Source organism: Ambystoma mexicanum, chromosome 1p (assembly GCF_040938575.1).
Source record: "Ambystoma mexicanum isolate Mex_15411 chromosome 1p, UKY_AmexF1_1, whole genome shotgun sequence".
Taxonomy (NCBI): Eukaryota; Metazoa; Chordata; class Amphibia; order Caudata; family Ambystomatidae; genus Ambystoma; species Ambystoma mexicanum.
The window spans coordinates 601,165,180-601,180,526 of record NC_090921.1 but is presented as its reverse complement, the minus strand read 5'-3'; the positions used below and the strand labels follow the sequence as shown (position 1 = coordinate 601,180,526).

The 15,347-nt window shown below is 44.4% G+C and overlaps 1 protein-coding gene across 1 annotated transcript in view; it reads left to right on the top strand.

Moving 5' to 3' along the window:
• Window positions 1-15,347, top strand: part of LOC138576527 (galactose-specific lectin nattectin-like) — a 188,362-nt gene that overhangs the window by 122,087 nt on the left and 50,928 nt on the right. The window contains exon 3 of the mRNA XM_069649561.1: window positions 2,548-2,663. Coding sequence (XP_069505662.1) covers window positions 2,548-2,663 — 116 coding nt within the window. The remainder of the gene's footprint in view (window positions 1-2,547; window positions 2,664-15,347) is intronic.

Sequence of the window (15,347 nt, the reverse complement as noted above, 5' to 3'; positions counted from 1 at the left end):
TTCCACCCGTTGGGGTGAGTGTTGCTTTATGCCTGGTCTGACCAGACATTGTATTGTATGCTTTTATAATGAATTTGTGCACTACTTTTGATAAATAAAGAAACTTTTAAACTCAGTAACTGGTCTTGAGTGCTTGGGCATAGTTATGGTTAAAGGTGGAGGTAACAAACTGGTTATCCTGCATCCTTTCCTGACATGTTTTTGGAATATATATATATATATATATATATATATATATATATATATCTCAGGGTGGTATTTGTATTAATGCGTTAATGCGTGGCATTGGTGGGCACACATGACAAGATGCCCCTTGGTATCCTGGAGAAGTCTGGCCAGTCCTGATGTCCTGTCACCATTCCGGAATCTGTACTACTGCTTTGGACATGTGTGTCTTCAGCTGTGACCAGCCCAGGAATGATGTCAGCTTCAGCAGGCCAAGCATGTCATGTCAATGCCATGGAGTATGTGCATGAGGGGCTCCAAATACCAAATGTTGATGCTGGGTTTGTGGCCCCAGCCACCGCTTTCCAAAAGCACCAATGGCTCCTGTGTGTCCTCTCCAATCATGTGTATGCCTGAGCACCTTATCCTCCCCCGCAGGTGAGCCCATGTTTTGTGGCTGTCTGCCACTATGCAGGGATGTGCAATCACTGTGGCAACACTGCTAGTGATCCGCTGCTTCCTCCTGCCCCCAAGGTTTCGCTGATCAGTGCTCTGAACAGGTGGTAGACCACCTCCATCATCAGCTTGTTCACCATCCCACCGAGTCCTTGATGGGAAGACTTTATTTTCCTCTGCTTTCCTCCTGCGCCAGATCCTCCAGATCTGCTTGTGACAGTCATGTTCTTGCTAATAAACCTGGTTCTAAACAGTTGGCAAATTTCACAATGAACGCCACCATGGATGGCATTTCTTTTTTCATGACGTCCGCTCGAGGAAACTTTTGTGGTGTGGATTTGTGGCGTGGGATGGTGGGGTGGTGCTTGTGTGGTGTTGGTGATGCGGAGAGGAATGGCAGTGTAATTGTATACAGTGCTGGCCAGGAGTCATCTCGTGGAGTGTTGGTTTGGATTGGTGTGGAACAATGTGTTGAGTGGAGGTGGTGTGGAGTAGTGGTGTGGTGTGTTGGTCAGGGGTAGTGGTGTTGAGTGTGTGTGCCAGTGTAGAGATGTGGAGGTGTACACATGTGGCGCTGGTGCTGTGATATTTAGGGGTGTGGTGGTGCTGTGGAATGCTAGTGTGGAGTGGTGGTGAAGAATGGTAGGGCATAGTGGTGGTGGTGGTGAAACGTGGTGGTGTGGAGTGATGGTGGTGTGGAGCGGCACATTGTTAGTGTGGTATGGTTTAGGGTGGCATGGAGGTGTAGAGTGGCGTGTTGGTATTTCTGGGTCTTAGTAGCTGACAGAGAGATAGTCGAAAGTGGACCATGTGCCTCTGCCGTCCAGGAACTGCTCTATGGCATGCCTAGAGCAAGTGGGCAGGGCTTGAGGGTGTGTTGGGACCTAAGGGGAGAGAGTGCAAAAACAGAGATGAAGATTGTCCAGCTTCACACCACTGTGCTTCTGAGGGGATGGTTGGGGCCACTTAAAAAAACAGGCAGCGTTTTTTGGGGGCTGCCACATTGCAAAACATCACGGATCTGCATTTGGGGACAGGGAGCTCGTCAGGGAATAGGGAAACACTGGAAAAGGTTCATCTGTACGGAGGCTGGGGGTGCAGCAGCCCGTCTCCAGAATACAAGACAAAAGACGCTAGTAGGATCACTGTGCGATTCTCTCCACCCTGGTACGGGGCTTAATGTTACGGAGTTTGTGATTTGGTGACATAAAGTTAAACAAGCTCTCCTTCCATTACATGGCAGAATGTAACTAGAAATAACTAGTGAATTGTCGAGTTCATGCCAACGAAATTGCCAGTTATCATGCCAACCAGATATTCTGCTTCTTAAAACCACTTTCTCTTCCCTCTTCTGTCTGGTGATTGGTTCTGGAATATTTTCCCGAAGCTGCGCCACCAATGTGCACCAAAAACAACAATGGGAGCAGGTGTCTTAGGTCCAGCGTTACAACTTTCTTCCGGTGTCCAAAACAACAGTAACACACTCCAAAAAGATGTCCCGATGACGCATTTAGCCTAGGGCGCGAAGTTGGAGGATGTCCAATAATTGAACATATCAAAGTCATCGATGATTCTTTGCTAGGCCACACGCTACCTACTGTAAAAGGCTATCTATGTTCAGTATGAATGTGCAATCATGATCTGTTTGCCAATGGGCTTTCCGCTTCTTTTCATTATTTTACTGACCTGGGTGGATTAGGGTTAGGACTGGCCACTGATCTGCAAAATCCAGTCGGTCTCTAATTATGAAAACACATAATATGTGCTATTACATTAATCATATGTACATTTCTTACCTTGGCCTTCATCTTAGATATCCTGAACACCAGACTGGATTTGTATTGTTTGGTAGGTTGGCACGTCCAGCCCCAACCAGGATGCCTGCTGTTATGCATCTGGGCACTCATGAGCTCTTTCTTTACTAAGGTTTTTATTAGTAGCAAGATGAATGGAGGAAATTACATCAAATATTGGATTGGATATTCCGATGAAGGAACGGAAGGCCTGTGGTACTGGGTGGACGGTTCTCGTGTAATGTGGAAGTAAGTTATTCCTTACGTATTTATTTGAATTTATGTAACCGCTGACATTATCCTGTTCCAAAGAAAGTTTTATTGATACTAAAAATGCATACTTTTGAGAAATTTACATTTGGGAAGATCAAAAGGTAAAGCACTGGATCGCTCATATCTGCATGCTTCATTAATATCAATACACCAATGATACATGTATGCATATGCATGCGTGGGAAAGCATCATTTCAAAACGTTTGAAGGCTCCCTCCTATAAAAGCTGAAAGTCTATAAAGAATGGAAAAGACAACATAAAGATTTAGGGGCCCGATTCATGTAAAAGGGCGCATTTCTCTCACATTTACTGCATGCCGAGAATGACAGCGTGAGCCTGTGCGCAGAATAAAAAAGGCGTACCCTGTATATTCATGGAATCCACTGCGCAAAGTAACCGTATTCGCGCTCCGCAGCGCCCCGACACACCCTCACGCAAAGTACAAACAGCCAGAACAGTCATCTTTGCGTGCTGCCCGGGCACGTATACATGCACCTGTCAGCCAGTGCGTGGGGTCCTGCGCAAGCAGGCGTGCACCTCGGAGACCATGCACAGGGTCCCCCATAACTGTTGCTAGCACCCTGACAACATGCACGTGATACTTCATGATACTTTTGGTTAAACTCAGAAAATCTGTGTGCGAACCCCCGTAAATCATTCTTGCACCCTGCTACACTGCATATGCACACCCCTAAGTTAGATCGGAACCCTGGTTGCATTGACCCACCCCTAAATCCGACATGCAAACCCACCTCCACACTGTGAATCCTATGCACAAGTGTCCTTACGCCTACTACCCTGCATATGGAAATCCTCAAGTTAGATAGGAACCCTGGTTGCGTTGACCCACCCCTAAATCCGACATGCAAACCCACCTCCACACTGTGAATCCTATTCACAAGTGTCCTTACGCCTGCCTTAAGGTGGCATAGTGATGGAGGGATTTGCATGGCCATTTCCATGACAAGAAGCTGCGCGGCTGGTTCCATGAAACCGTGTTGTTTGGCACAAATGTGGGCGTGCGAGGGACTGCGTGAGGGCCGGCCCTTGTAATGCCCACCTTTTTGCATGTTCTTCCTCATTTTCTGTGTTCCGACCCCTTCCCAGCCCTCTGCGCAAGTCACGCCGACGCTCTGTGTGGTGTCTCGCTCAGCTCGCAGAGCTCTCGACGGCTCGCAGAGACGTGCAGAGCCTGCGCGAACTCCATGCAAGTCCTGGAAAAGTCCTGCGCATTCGATCATTCGATTCCATGAATCGATTTATGGGATTTCACAGTAGTTTGGCACGCAAGTTCCCTATTTCCCACGCAAATAATTCCATGAATTGGCCCCACGACCTATTATTTAACACAAAAATATTTTTTGAATATTAACTCTCTTTTTTGGATTATTAGCAATGTGTTAGTAATTTTAATAATGTTAAGTCTTTTGTACTTTGATTGCATGCTGCTTTTATCTGTGTCCTTGTGTGCACCTTCAATATTAGTCATTGTAGGGTGTGAAATGTAGTAAAAAAAACTTCCCTACTGCATATTAAATGTGGCAGATCATCTTGGGATTTTTCATTTTGCTGTATTTTTTTCCATACCATTTTGTCCCTCACGCCCTACTGCATGAATAGGGGTGTCTACATGTGCATTGGGAGCTACAGATGTTTTTCTATTATATTTTGTCCCTCCGACCCTACTGCACATGTACGGTAGCCCTACTGAATGTCGGGCACGGCCGATCATCTTTTGCATTTCGTGGTATGTTTTTCATTTGAATTTTTGTTTTCATTTTCTTTTATCAATGTGACACTGCTGTGCATTTATGGTATTGCTACTGTGCGTTTGCTGCAGTAGACCATCCTGTGGGTTTTGTGTCACGTTTTTCCTTGCTGTTTGTCTGCTGGAAAACATAATATCACAGAACTGCGCACTTCAAGTTTAGATATTGTTGACTCTTACCTTGACGAGAAAGCTGTATAATTTGTAACAGCCAAACCTGAGGTATTCATTGATATATTTGTACATCCGCGGTAGGTCTGGATTGACACCAACGTGCATGAATGGAAAAAGTAATAAAGTTCGGAATGACAGGATGAAAACATCACAGTTTCAGAATGATAATACATGCCAGTGGAAAAAACCTGCAAAACACCACAAAACATCACGAACATAACATATGGTCGAAATGTACAGTGAAACAGAAACACCTTTAAAATGGGGGAAGTCAGCAGGAAAAGACAGCACTGTTTAAAAAAAGAAGGAACGTTGCTGTGTTTAAAAAGGTAGTGTTTTGGGGAAAGCCAATTTCAGATAATAGTAACAGATAGTCCTAACACACTACTTCCCTAAACCAAGCAAAGTAGAACACACAGCAAGTCTAACATTAACTCACACTAAACCACTACTTCACAACACCTGCTTCAAATGTTAGGTAGCACAGATCCATGCAACAGGTAGAGTTTTTCTTGTGATGGTGGGATGTAGTGTGAGTTAAAGGTGCATTTGGAGTGTGCTGGACTTAGTTTGGATTAGATCTTTACTACATTTTGGAGGGATTATTGGTACTTCAGCTCTGGCATTCCCAAGGTTTTTAGCAGTAATAAAAACAGCTAGCAAGATCACTTATTTGAGGTCACCCAGTCCTGTTTTGGTTTAGAATTCTGGGACTTGTAGTTTTCCTAAATTTGAAATGGGAAACACACACTTACAAGTCCCAGAAACCAAAAGGGAAAAACAGGACTGGATGGCCTTATCACACATGGACATGGGAAACTTTAGAGCTCGGTTTATTTGCAAACAATTGTCTCCTCGGGCGAGTTTCATGTGAAGCCTTTGAATCACTAGCCAGGCGGAGTGTGGTCGTGAGTGTGACACAGTCTGGGCAGTCCACTCTTTTCTATAAGTGTACAGAACCAAGTCTTTCTACGCTGTTTTCTGCTGTTGGAGGAGGAGGAGCATAGCAGTACTTGAACACCATCATACCGCGGAGCGGGCCCCGGAGTGCGGTCGTGAGCGTGACACAGTCTGGGCAGTCCGGGCGTGGACGGACCCCCGAGCTGTGTTACTCCATAGAACTTGCCTAACCCGCTAACAACAAAGAGAATCAGAGGATGAGAGAATCGCAAACTGAGGCATGAGAGGAAACTTCCGGAGAGGTAAGATTTAACCAAATCTCCCAATTTGAAAGCCGGAGAATAAACAGCGCCCCCAAAGAACTTCTGCTAGTAGCATATGAATCTATGTGGTTACATACTGCTGTATTTAAAATCTGTAGAACGCAGGTGGAGACTGCGGGCATTCCAGCCTTTGATCCACCAGCGCTCTGAATAGTTCGTTAGGAAAGATCTTCACATATACACAGACGCCGGCAGGTGACGACCCACTGAAATCCCTGAAATTCATATGCTCTAAAAAGCAGTCCCAGTAAGCACGCGAGAGAACGCAAAGAAAGAAAACGAAATTATCTTTGAGCTCGCACCCCGTGTTGCGGCGATTTCGTTCGGCGCTGGGACGCTGCGGCGTGGCCCGGCGCGACTGGTGCTGGGTGGAAACAACCGTTTTCCGGGTTGCTGCAGTTCTCAGAGGCAGAGCCGAGGAGAGCAGGGAGCATTGTGAGTGATGTTGGAGCTACTACGTGGAGCTGAAACAAAACAAAGATTGGTGGCAAATGGTCCCGCCCATCAATAAAGCTCCGGCAGCTACAATCAAACAAGAAGGAAAGATGCGCACATTACAGCGCGAAAGAAATAGAAAAATGACCCCGCCACAGACGAGGCTATGGAAAAAACTATGGAGACTCCGAGCCTGAATGTTGAAAGTACAAATGCACATCAAAATACAGGAAAAGAGTTAACAGATGTGACTACTCCATGTCATGGAGAAACGCCAAAAGAAAGTGAAATAAGCCCAACAGAAATACCGAATACATCCATTTCAGGCCATAACAACATACCAAAAGAAAGTGACCAGAAGCCACAAATGCGGAGTACGCCCGTGCATGGGAGAAAAAAAAACGTACAGGAAATGATGCAGAGAATAAACCATTAAACCATCAGGTGCCACAAGTCCAATGTATAAAGTGCCACAACATCAAGGCACTGCAAAAAAAGATAATATTGAGCAAGAGGAAATCATGACAATGAGCAAAGAGGAGGAAAACAGAGCGATGGAAAACGAAAAAGCCGAACACGAACAAAAAGGGAGGAATTAGGAAAATGCTAACCCAATGTATGGCACAAAGATAACGCCAATCAAATTTGCGGACAAATTCACTGAAGATGAAAAGAGGAGAAGGGACCAATTAACAAATTTGGAAGTCAGTGCGGCGTGGGACCCTTCCAGCAGCAAATCAGAAAGGAATGTGCCCGTGATGGGCACCACCAATGAAAAAGCATATAACACACAAAAAGATATGCCATCAAAAGAGAGAAAATAATTAACCCGGCAAGAAAAAGCAATACAAGCTCAAAGGAAATGGCAAGCTCTGTATGAGAGCCGAAGACACTCACAACAACCTGCGAAAAAAACGACTGAGCAGACAAACCCCAAAGCAGCGAGATTGTCATTAGACATAACAGAAATCTCATGAGAAATCATGAAAAAAGATGAGAAGTCTTTGGAAATATACATCCCCCTGCACAGAGAGAAGAAAGAGAAGCACTGAGTCCTGATCGACTGACTGAAAACGAACAAGTTCAGAATGAACAAAATATTAAAAGCAGCGACAGAAAACAGCACCACCTGCATGCTTTGCATGCAGATCAAAAAGGAAGGCCCTACCAAGAAGAAGAGCCCTCACTCAATAAAGGTAGATGCAAATCTATCCATAACCAGGAAATAACACCAATCCCAACGTCAATGCTGGATTACAAAATATGCTAATAACAACTACATCACAATCATTGATCCCATATATGAAATTACAAGACGCACTAACGGAGACGTTAAAGGATCAAACGACTCTACGCACATAAATACATTCCAAACAAATATTCCTAGAATCATGTACGAATAAAATACAAGAACGATTGGAGTTGGAAGCTCAAGCTAGCCATATGTGGCAAACGAGATTATTTGATATTGCACGGAGTGACAGAGCTGAAAAAACAGACCTGACACATGCTCTGATTACAATGATGACATCAAATAACAAACATCAGAAAACCATCACGGAAGAATTGCCAAATCATAAACTACGAAATGAGCCAATACAACCGCAGAGACACGAGAATAACAGTGGATCAAATAAGGCAAATAAAAGGGAGGAAAGAGCACCCAGCGCAGAAAGAAATGCACATCACTTTACTGAAGAGAACCTGATCGATTTGAGAGAAGAGCCTTCCACTGCAAAGGTGGATAAAGCAGCGATGAAACCAAAAGAAGATCACAGAAACATAAAGAACACCAATAAAATAAATACGTACTCGAAAGGTCCCGAAGCATAAGGGATCTTTACAAAGGGAAATAAGACATCACTATCAAAGAAACCACAAAAAAGGGAGTACTCCCCAAATACAAAAGACAAAGAGGATCACATGCTTTTTTGAGAAACTTGTCAATTCCAACAAAGGAGAACCTACAAATTGAGTTAAAGAAAAAGCAGCTGAAGCCAAAATCACCACAGCAGGAAAAAATTGGTGCAGCAACACCACAAGCGAATGCGCAAGCACCCGACTGTTATATTGAAGAGAGAACAATAGAAGAACTGATGGGGCTCTCAATATATATGGAAGAAACGATCGACCAATCTGAGGAAGTGCAAATCCAAATGAGCGAAGAAACCATGATCATCTTAGATCAATACGACGAAGATAGTACCCAAGAGAGCTCTAGGTTTGAGCTGATATTCGACGAGATATCAAAATTGGATTTGGAAGACGACCCATTGCAAATGTCAGACGAAAACGAAACAACCATGGAAGAACACGATCCGAATGAGGTGCAACCGCCAGTAGAGAGAGTCAGATAAATAACAAGTGCCAGAGCAACACAACTAAGGGAGCCCTGGAAAACACAATAAAACTACCGATTTTTGGCATCCCTCAAAACAAACAAAAAAGGAACAAATAATAAATAAAACTACGAAGATTAGTAACGAAAAGTGATAACCTGAGAATGAACCGCACAAATGTGCTATGGCTGATATGGGCCGTACCCAATATGAAAGAAATAACAACAAAAGACATACACACCATACAGTTTTGTGAGGAGACAATAATGGACCAAGTATGGATAGAATTTACTACGGAAAAGGTGCTTAACAGAATGATGGAAAATAAGCTGATATTCCTACAACTAGGATTTGAAGTAACCACGATTGATGAAACAAAGAATACAGAAACGAAAGAACGAGAGACAACAGCAAAGAAAGGGCAATCTAATTCTAAAGAACACGCGATTAACAATGCTGATGACTATCAGAACAATTTCCCTGAGCACGATAGAATGAGGAGAACGCATGAGAACGAAGGAAGCGTGGACAAACGAGTTCAAAATCAGCATGAAATATACATGGAATATGGAGACAACTGGATGACACAATACCAGAAGACCAAGAAATGTATAAACAATGAAGATAACAACCAAATACAGAGCACACATCAACTACCTCGTTGTGTTCATGGAACACACGGTGACACAGACACTTAATCGGTACAACAGACCAGTACCTACATATTTCTGACCTAATCTGTATACAAGAAACTTGGTTAACAGAGCAACCGATAGGTGATGGTTACACAGTGGTAATGAATCCTGCTATCCAAAGGAAAAAAGGCCGTCCATCGGCGGGACTCATAACCATGATCAAAAATGGAAGAAACATCGACATGATCGAATCTGAAAACCTGAACCCTTGGGCACAAATAATAATTAAACACAAGAGCGAACACCTCGAGACAGTGGGGTTGATGATTCACCCCCGAAAGAAGAAACATGGGGCATAATGAATGTGTACTGGAACCCAACAGGTGTAACAGAGGAAACCTTCATAAATACTGTATTCTCTGCAATTGACCAAGCAAAAGAAAAATATAAAGAGATAGAGTTCATTATCAGTGGAGATTTAAATATTCATCTTTTTGATACCAATGGGAAGGAAATTGACAAAAGTAATTTACAACCCTGAGCCAAAAGCTGGAATAAAGAAGTGGCAAACAGAAACATGTAAAGGTCAGATATCTACGACACAACTACAGGCCACTTGATGGAAACCTGGGCAAGAGGGAACTCAACTGCAACAATTGATTTCTTCTTCATGACGAAAGGAATATACGACAAAATCTGCTACAGTCAAAACATCAAATCTGACAACAGTGATCATTACATAATGTTAAGAGCATGGAATACTGAACACCAAACCAATGAAAAAAGGGCATTACCACAAATGGAGAGAAACAATGGAAGGAACAGACTAAGGATTAGACAAAACATGATAGAAAAATTACCAAACAGAATGAGAAAATCAACGTTAGACGACGCTCAAAAAATCAACTATGATTGGTTGCTTTATCCATTCAAGCAACAGAATAGAACAAACCAGAAACAAACACCAAGAAACCATCTCCATGCCTATAATCCTAAAATAGCATTAAAAAAGAAGGAACTGAGGCTGAAGATAAAATTGATAACAAAACAAAATTCGAGTGATAAACACAAACAAATCAAATTGACAAAACAGTAACACAAAAATTGGATGAGAAATAATAGAAATGTAGTCATGCAAGAAGATGCAGAGAAGATGTTGCAAGCCATGAAGAATAGGAACACAAGGCAACTATGGTCTTTACTACATGGCCAAACCCATACACAAGATGTGATGACTGCCGATGTACCTGAGGCGAGTTGGACGGTATATTTTACAGAGCTTTACGGGAAACGACAACCCCAGAAGGGGAAAGCACAGATACCGAAGAACACAACATGGCAATGGGAATGGGAGCCAGGTGATATACAGAAAGCAATACAGAGCATAAATGCCTCTAGAGCGCCAGGACCAGACGGCCTATCAAATATGATAATTAAACAAAACCCAGATGCCTGGGGATCAATATGTGATAGCATATTTAAGTTAATACAGAAGACCAAGACGATTCCAACAACATGGTGACAAGCCATAATAATCCCAATATTCAAGCATGGGTTAACTAAGGAACCGTGAAATTACCGTCCCCTGGCACTACTGGACCCTCTGGGGAAGATATTTGCGAAGCTCCTTTTAGAGAACTTGAATATCTGGGCAACAAAGGACATCAACCTGTTTTTACTGAATCTACTAAAGCATGAAGCTATAAGAACAAGAACGCAGATATGCAGCATTCGTGGACTTAAAATTAGCCTTTGATTCTGTAAACAGAAACTACCTATGGAAAAAATTAAACTCATGGACCGAGCAAGATCATTAAACCTATCAAACTATTGTATGAAAACACCAACATAAGAATCAGAATGTCCAAGGATGGAATACTCACGGAACAGATCAAGACATGGAATGGCTTGAAACAAGGCTGCCCCTGGGCGGCCAACCTATTTCATCTATACACGGCCGATCTTGAAGCAAATATTTACACGCCGCTAATGAATCCACCAAAAATAAACATCACAACAATATCGTGCATTATGTATGCTGACAATATTGTAATATTGGTGAAAACCACCAGAGGATTGCAGATTGCACTTCAGAAATTAGAAGAATATATGATGAAAAATCAGTTAGAAATAAATGCTCAGAAAACAAAAATCATGCCCCTTATGAAACAAACCAAAAAGAAAGGAACATCTATCTCATTCCACATTGGAAAGGAAAAAGTGGAGCAAGTGAAGACGATAAAATATCTAGGGGTATGGATATTGCAATCGCCAACCGAGAAAGAATGGTCTCAACATCTTAAAGCCAAAGCACTATCATTAGCACGCCAGGCCAAAACACTCCATCGGAAATACGGAAAATTCTCTATGACTCCTGTATTAACATTCTACAAACAAAAAGTAACGGCAATTCTAACATATGGAGCAGAGGCAATGATAAACATCGATAGTTCCATCTGGACACAACTAGAGGGAAGTTTTTGGAGGAAAGTATTAAATCTACCTTCATCGCTTCCTATGCCTTGTATCCTAGCAGAACTCGCCCGCCAGTCTCTGGCGTCCATTGTTGATTGGAAACAATTTGATCTAGATCGGAAAATCATGAGTGAAACATACGTGCCACCACTTGAAATCCTAAGAAATAGGAAAGATGGAAGCAACAAACAAGCTCTGGATCTCTGGAAAAGATCGGTTGAAGCAAAAAGAGAAGCACAAGGCATCTCCTTAGACATGCTGTTGAAAAGACCACAAAAAGCGAAGATGAGAGTTACAGAGAATGATTGGATACACACGAATAAGATCAAAGCCAAGTATCATCATGACATACCACGTAAATTAGATGTTAGACCTATCAACAAACTGCCAATGTATTTGAAGTTTTTCCCATCATCCAAGATCAGAGACACTTTCATGAGACTACGGTTTAATATTTTACCAACACGTGAAATAATGGCAGCAAGGAAAAAAATTCCCGGAACCCAAAAATACTGCCGATTTTTGCAAAGATAGAGCGGTATTTGTAAGTCTCCACCACATCATTATGCTATGTCCTGCACTAACCGAAAAAAGAAACCTATCTAGAGGATGGTTTATGAACAATCAAATGTCACTCTCTCCCGAAGATCGATGGGCCTTACTGGTAGCAGGAAATGAGAAAAAAACGATATTTGCCCTGACATCTTTTTGGAACAACATAATGAAGAACAGACAAATTGGATGAGGAAGAACACGGACAAAGAGATAAAGGAGAACCAATGGAAACTAACATCAGAGAAAGACAAATATTAAAGACTTTTGTGAAAATGAGATCAAGTAGACAGATATGTGTGACATGATAACAAGATGAAAGGTTTGATTTGTAAACCAAAACATTTTAAAATAAAAAAAAACTAGACAGATGTGTTTTCCCTTCAGAGATGTCTGTTCTGTTACACGCATCGCGGTTCATCACAGTGGCGTATGCGCCAGGCTGGGTTTATATGCCCCATAAAACAGAATACAGGACAGTAGGTCATTTTTGGACTACAATCTGGCACATTTATAAAGCACACACAGCACCTAACTTTCTACCAAAACTCGCACATGGCCGGGAGGACAAGACAGCATCTCCCTTGCATGCACACATTTAAATCCAGGCACAACAAAGTACGTGTCACATTGCTGCTTGCTCTGACTTACTTTGATGATGTTTAGCCTAGCAGTTGTCTCTAGGCCCAAATATGCCTATATTTTAGTCAATTATCCGTGTTAAAGCTTCCTTATAATGGATACAAATATCCAGCGGTGAGCTTTTTGGCTTTCTTCCCCTCCCCCAAGGGGTTAACCAGCAATGCCCCAGCTGCATCTCTAGCCCGCTCAACCTGAACCTGTGTCTTAGTGGGGGCCATTTTGCAAGGGCGGGAGCAGTGAACAAAGGCATACGACCAAGGAGTAAAGCATGTAGGTTTCGCTTTACTGCCCTGGAAACCTTTGCTTTGCTTTGAAGGCAGAGCAAGCCCATGTTGCCCAATTAACGTTTCCTCTTTGCTTTCTTCCTCCTTCTTCAAAATTCACTTTATTTGGAGGTGTTCGTGCTGGTGTAAAATAAATGGATTCCTTTGGCACCCATCTCCATTTAGCACCTGTTAGAAGCAAACTGAAGCCATAGGAACCTTTTCTAAATGTGGTCTGCAAAGCAAACACGATTTGCAGGCGGTACTTAAAGGTCCTACAAAAGGACTCATAAAAACCATTGAAATGGCTACTACGGCGCAAGGCCCCGCGCCATCTGTGGGACAGAACACAGCCCCCCCCAATGTAATTGCTTGAAGAATCATCGCATACCACGCTCGCAACAGGCAAATCACGTGAAAGGGCCGCGCACACCCCGTACGCTCCCCAGCGAAATTGGGTACTCCGCTCGCAACAGCCAAATCGAGGGGCAAGGGCCACGCATACCCCATCCGCACCCCATTGAAATCGCGTACCACTCTCGCAACAGCAAAATCGTGTGGAAAGGCCTGCACGTTCCACATCCGCAAACCAGCGAAATCGCGTATCCCGCACGCAACAGCCAAATCGTGTGGAAAGGGCCGTGCGTCTCCCATCCGCACCCCATCGAAATTGCGAACCCCGCTCGCAACAGCCAAATCACGTGGAAAGTGCCGCCCGTACCCCATCCACACCCCAGCGAAATTGCGTACCCCGCTCGAACAGCCAAATTGCGTGGAAAGGCCTGCACGTACCCTTGTCCACTCCTCAGCAAAATCGCGTACCCCGCTCGCAACAGCCAAATCGCGTGGAAAGGCCTGCGCATACCCTGCGACACACGCACAACTCCCCTGGAAGCAGGCGCCTCCCCACAGGACAGCCAGACCCCAGCAGTGGACCATACCCTGCAGGCAGCCCACATAGGACCATTCCCCGCAGGCAGCCCACACCACATGGGACCCCCCCAACACCTGTGACAATACCCCGCAGGCAGCCCACACCACCTGTGCCCATACCCCGCAGGCAGCCCACACTGCATGGGACCCCCCATCTCCCATGAACATACCCCGCAGGCAGCCCACACCACATGGGACCCCCCCATCACCCGTCAGCATACCCCACAGGCAGCCCACATGGGATCATACCCTGCAGGCAGCCCACACCACATGGGACCCCCATCACCCGTCACCATACCCCGCAGGCAGCCCACACCACATGGGACCCCCATCACCCGTCACCATACCCCACAAGCAGCCCACATAGGACCATACCCCGCAGGCAGGCCCGACTCATGCCCCTCCCACCCCCACCAGTGACGGCAACCTGCAGGCAGGCCCCGACTCATGTACCCCAGCCCCACCATTGACGGCAACCTGCAGGCAGGCCCCGACTCATGTACCCCCACCCACACCAGTGACGGCAACCTGCAGGCAAGCCGAGACTCATGTCCCCCACCCCCACCAGTGATGGCAACCTGCAGGCAGGCCCCACCTCATGTCCACAACCCCCACCAGTGACGGCAACCTGCAGGCAGGCCCCGACTCATGTACCCCCACCAGTGATGGTAACCTGCAGGCAGGCCCCGAATCATGTACCTCCACCCCCACCAGTGACTGCAACCTGCAGGCAAGCCCCGACTCATGTTCCCCCCACAACACATTAGCGTAACATGCAATCATGTAGCATATGTTCACTAAAATGCCACCACACGCTGCACCCCCACGGTGCACCCCTACACCCATCCATTGGTCCTGCTCCCCAGTACATGCCCCATGGCATGGGAATCACCAAATCACACATGCATGCATGATTACACACACATGAACAACATCACTGAACAGCAGAGACACACGTAACAGAGTCAAGGAAGAGTGCAACATTAACCAAACCATTGAGAGCACACACCACTTGGATTTGAAGTAATAAAAATGTTTTAATGAACATTGATAAAAGTCAGACTCAGTAAAATTAAACCAGTAATAACACCATGAATCAAATCCAAAAAATAAATAAAATGAAAACAAAAAGCAATGGGATGGAAAAAATGAAGAACTCCAAAAATGTGGTCCATATCCATTGATGTCTCTCAAATCGCAAACACAAATCGTATGAAAAC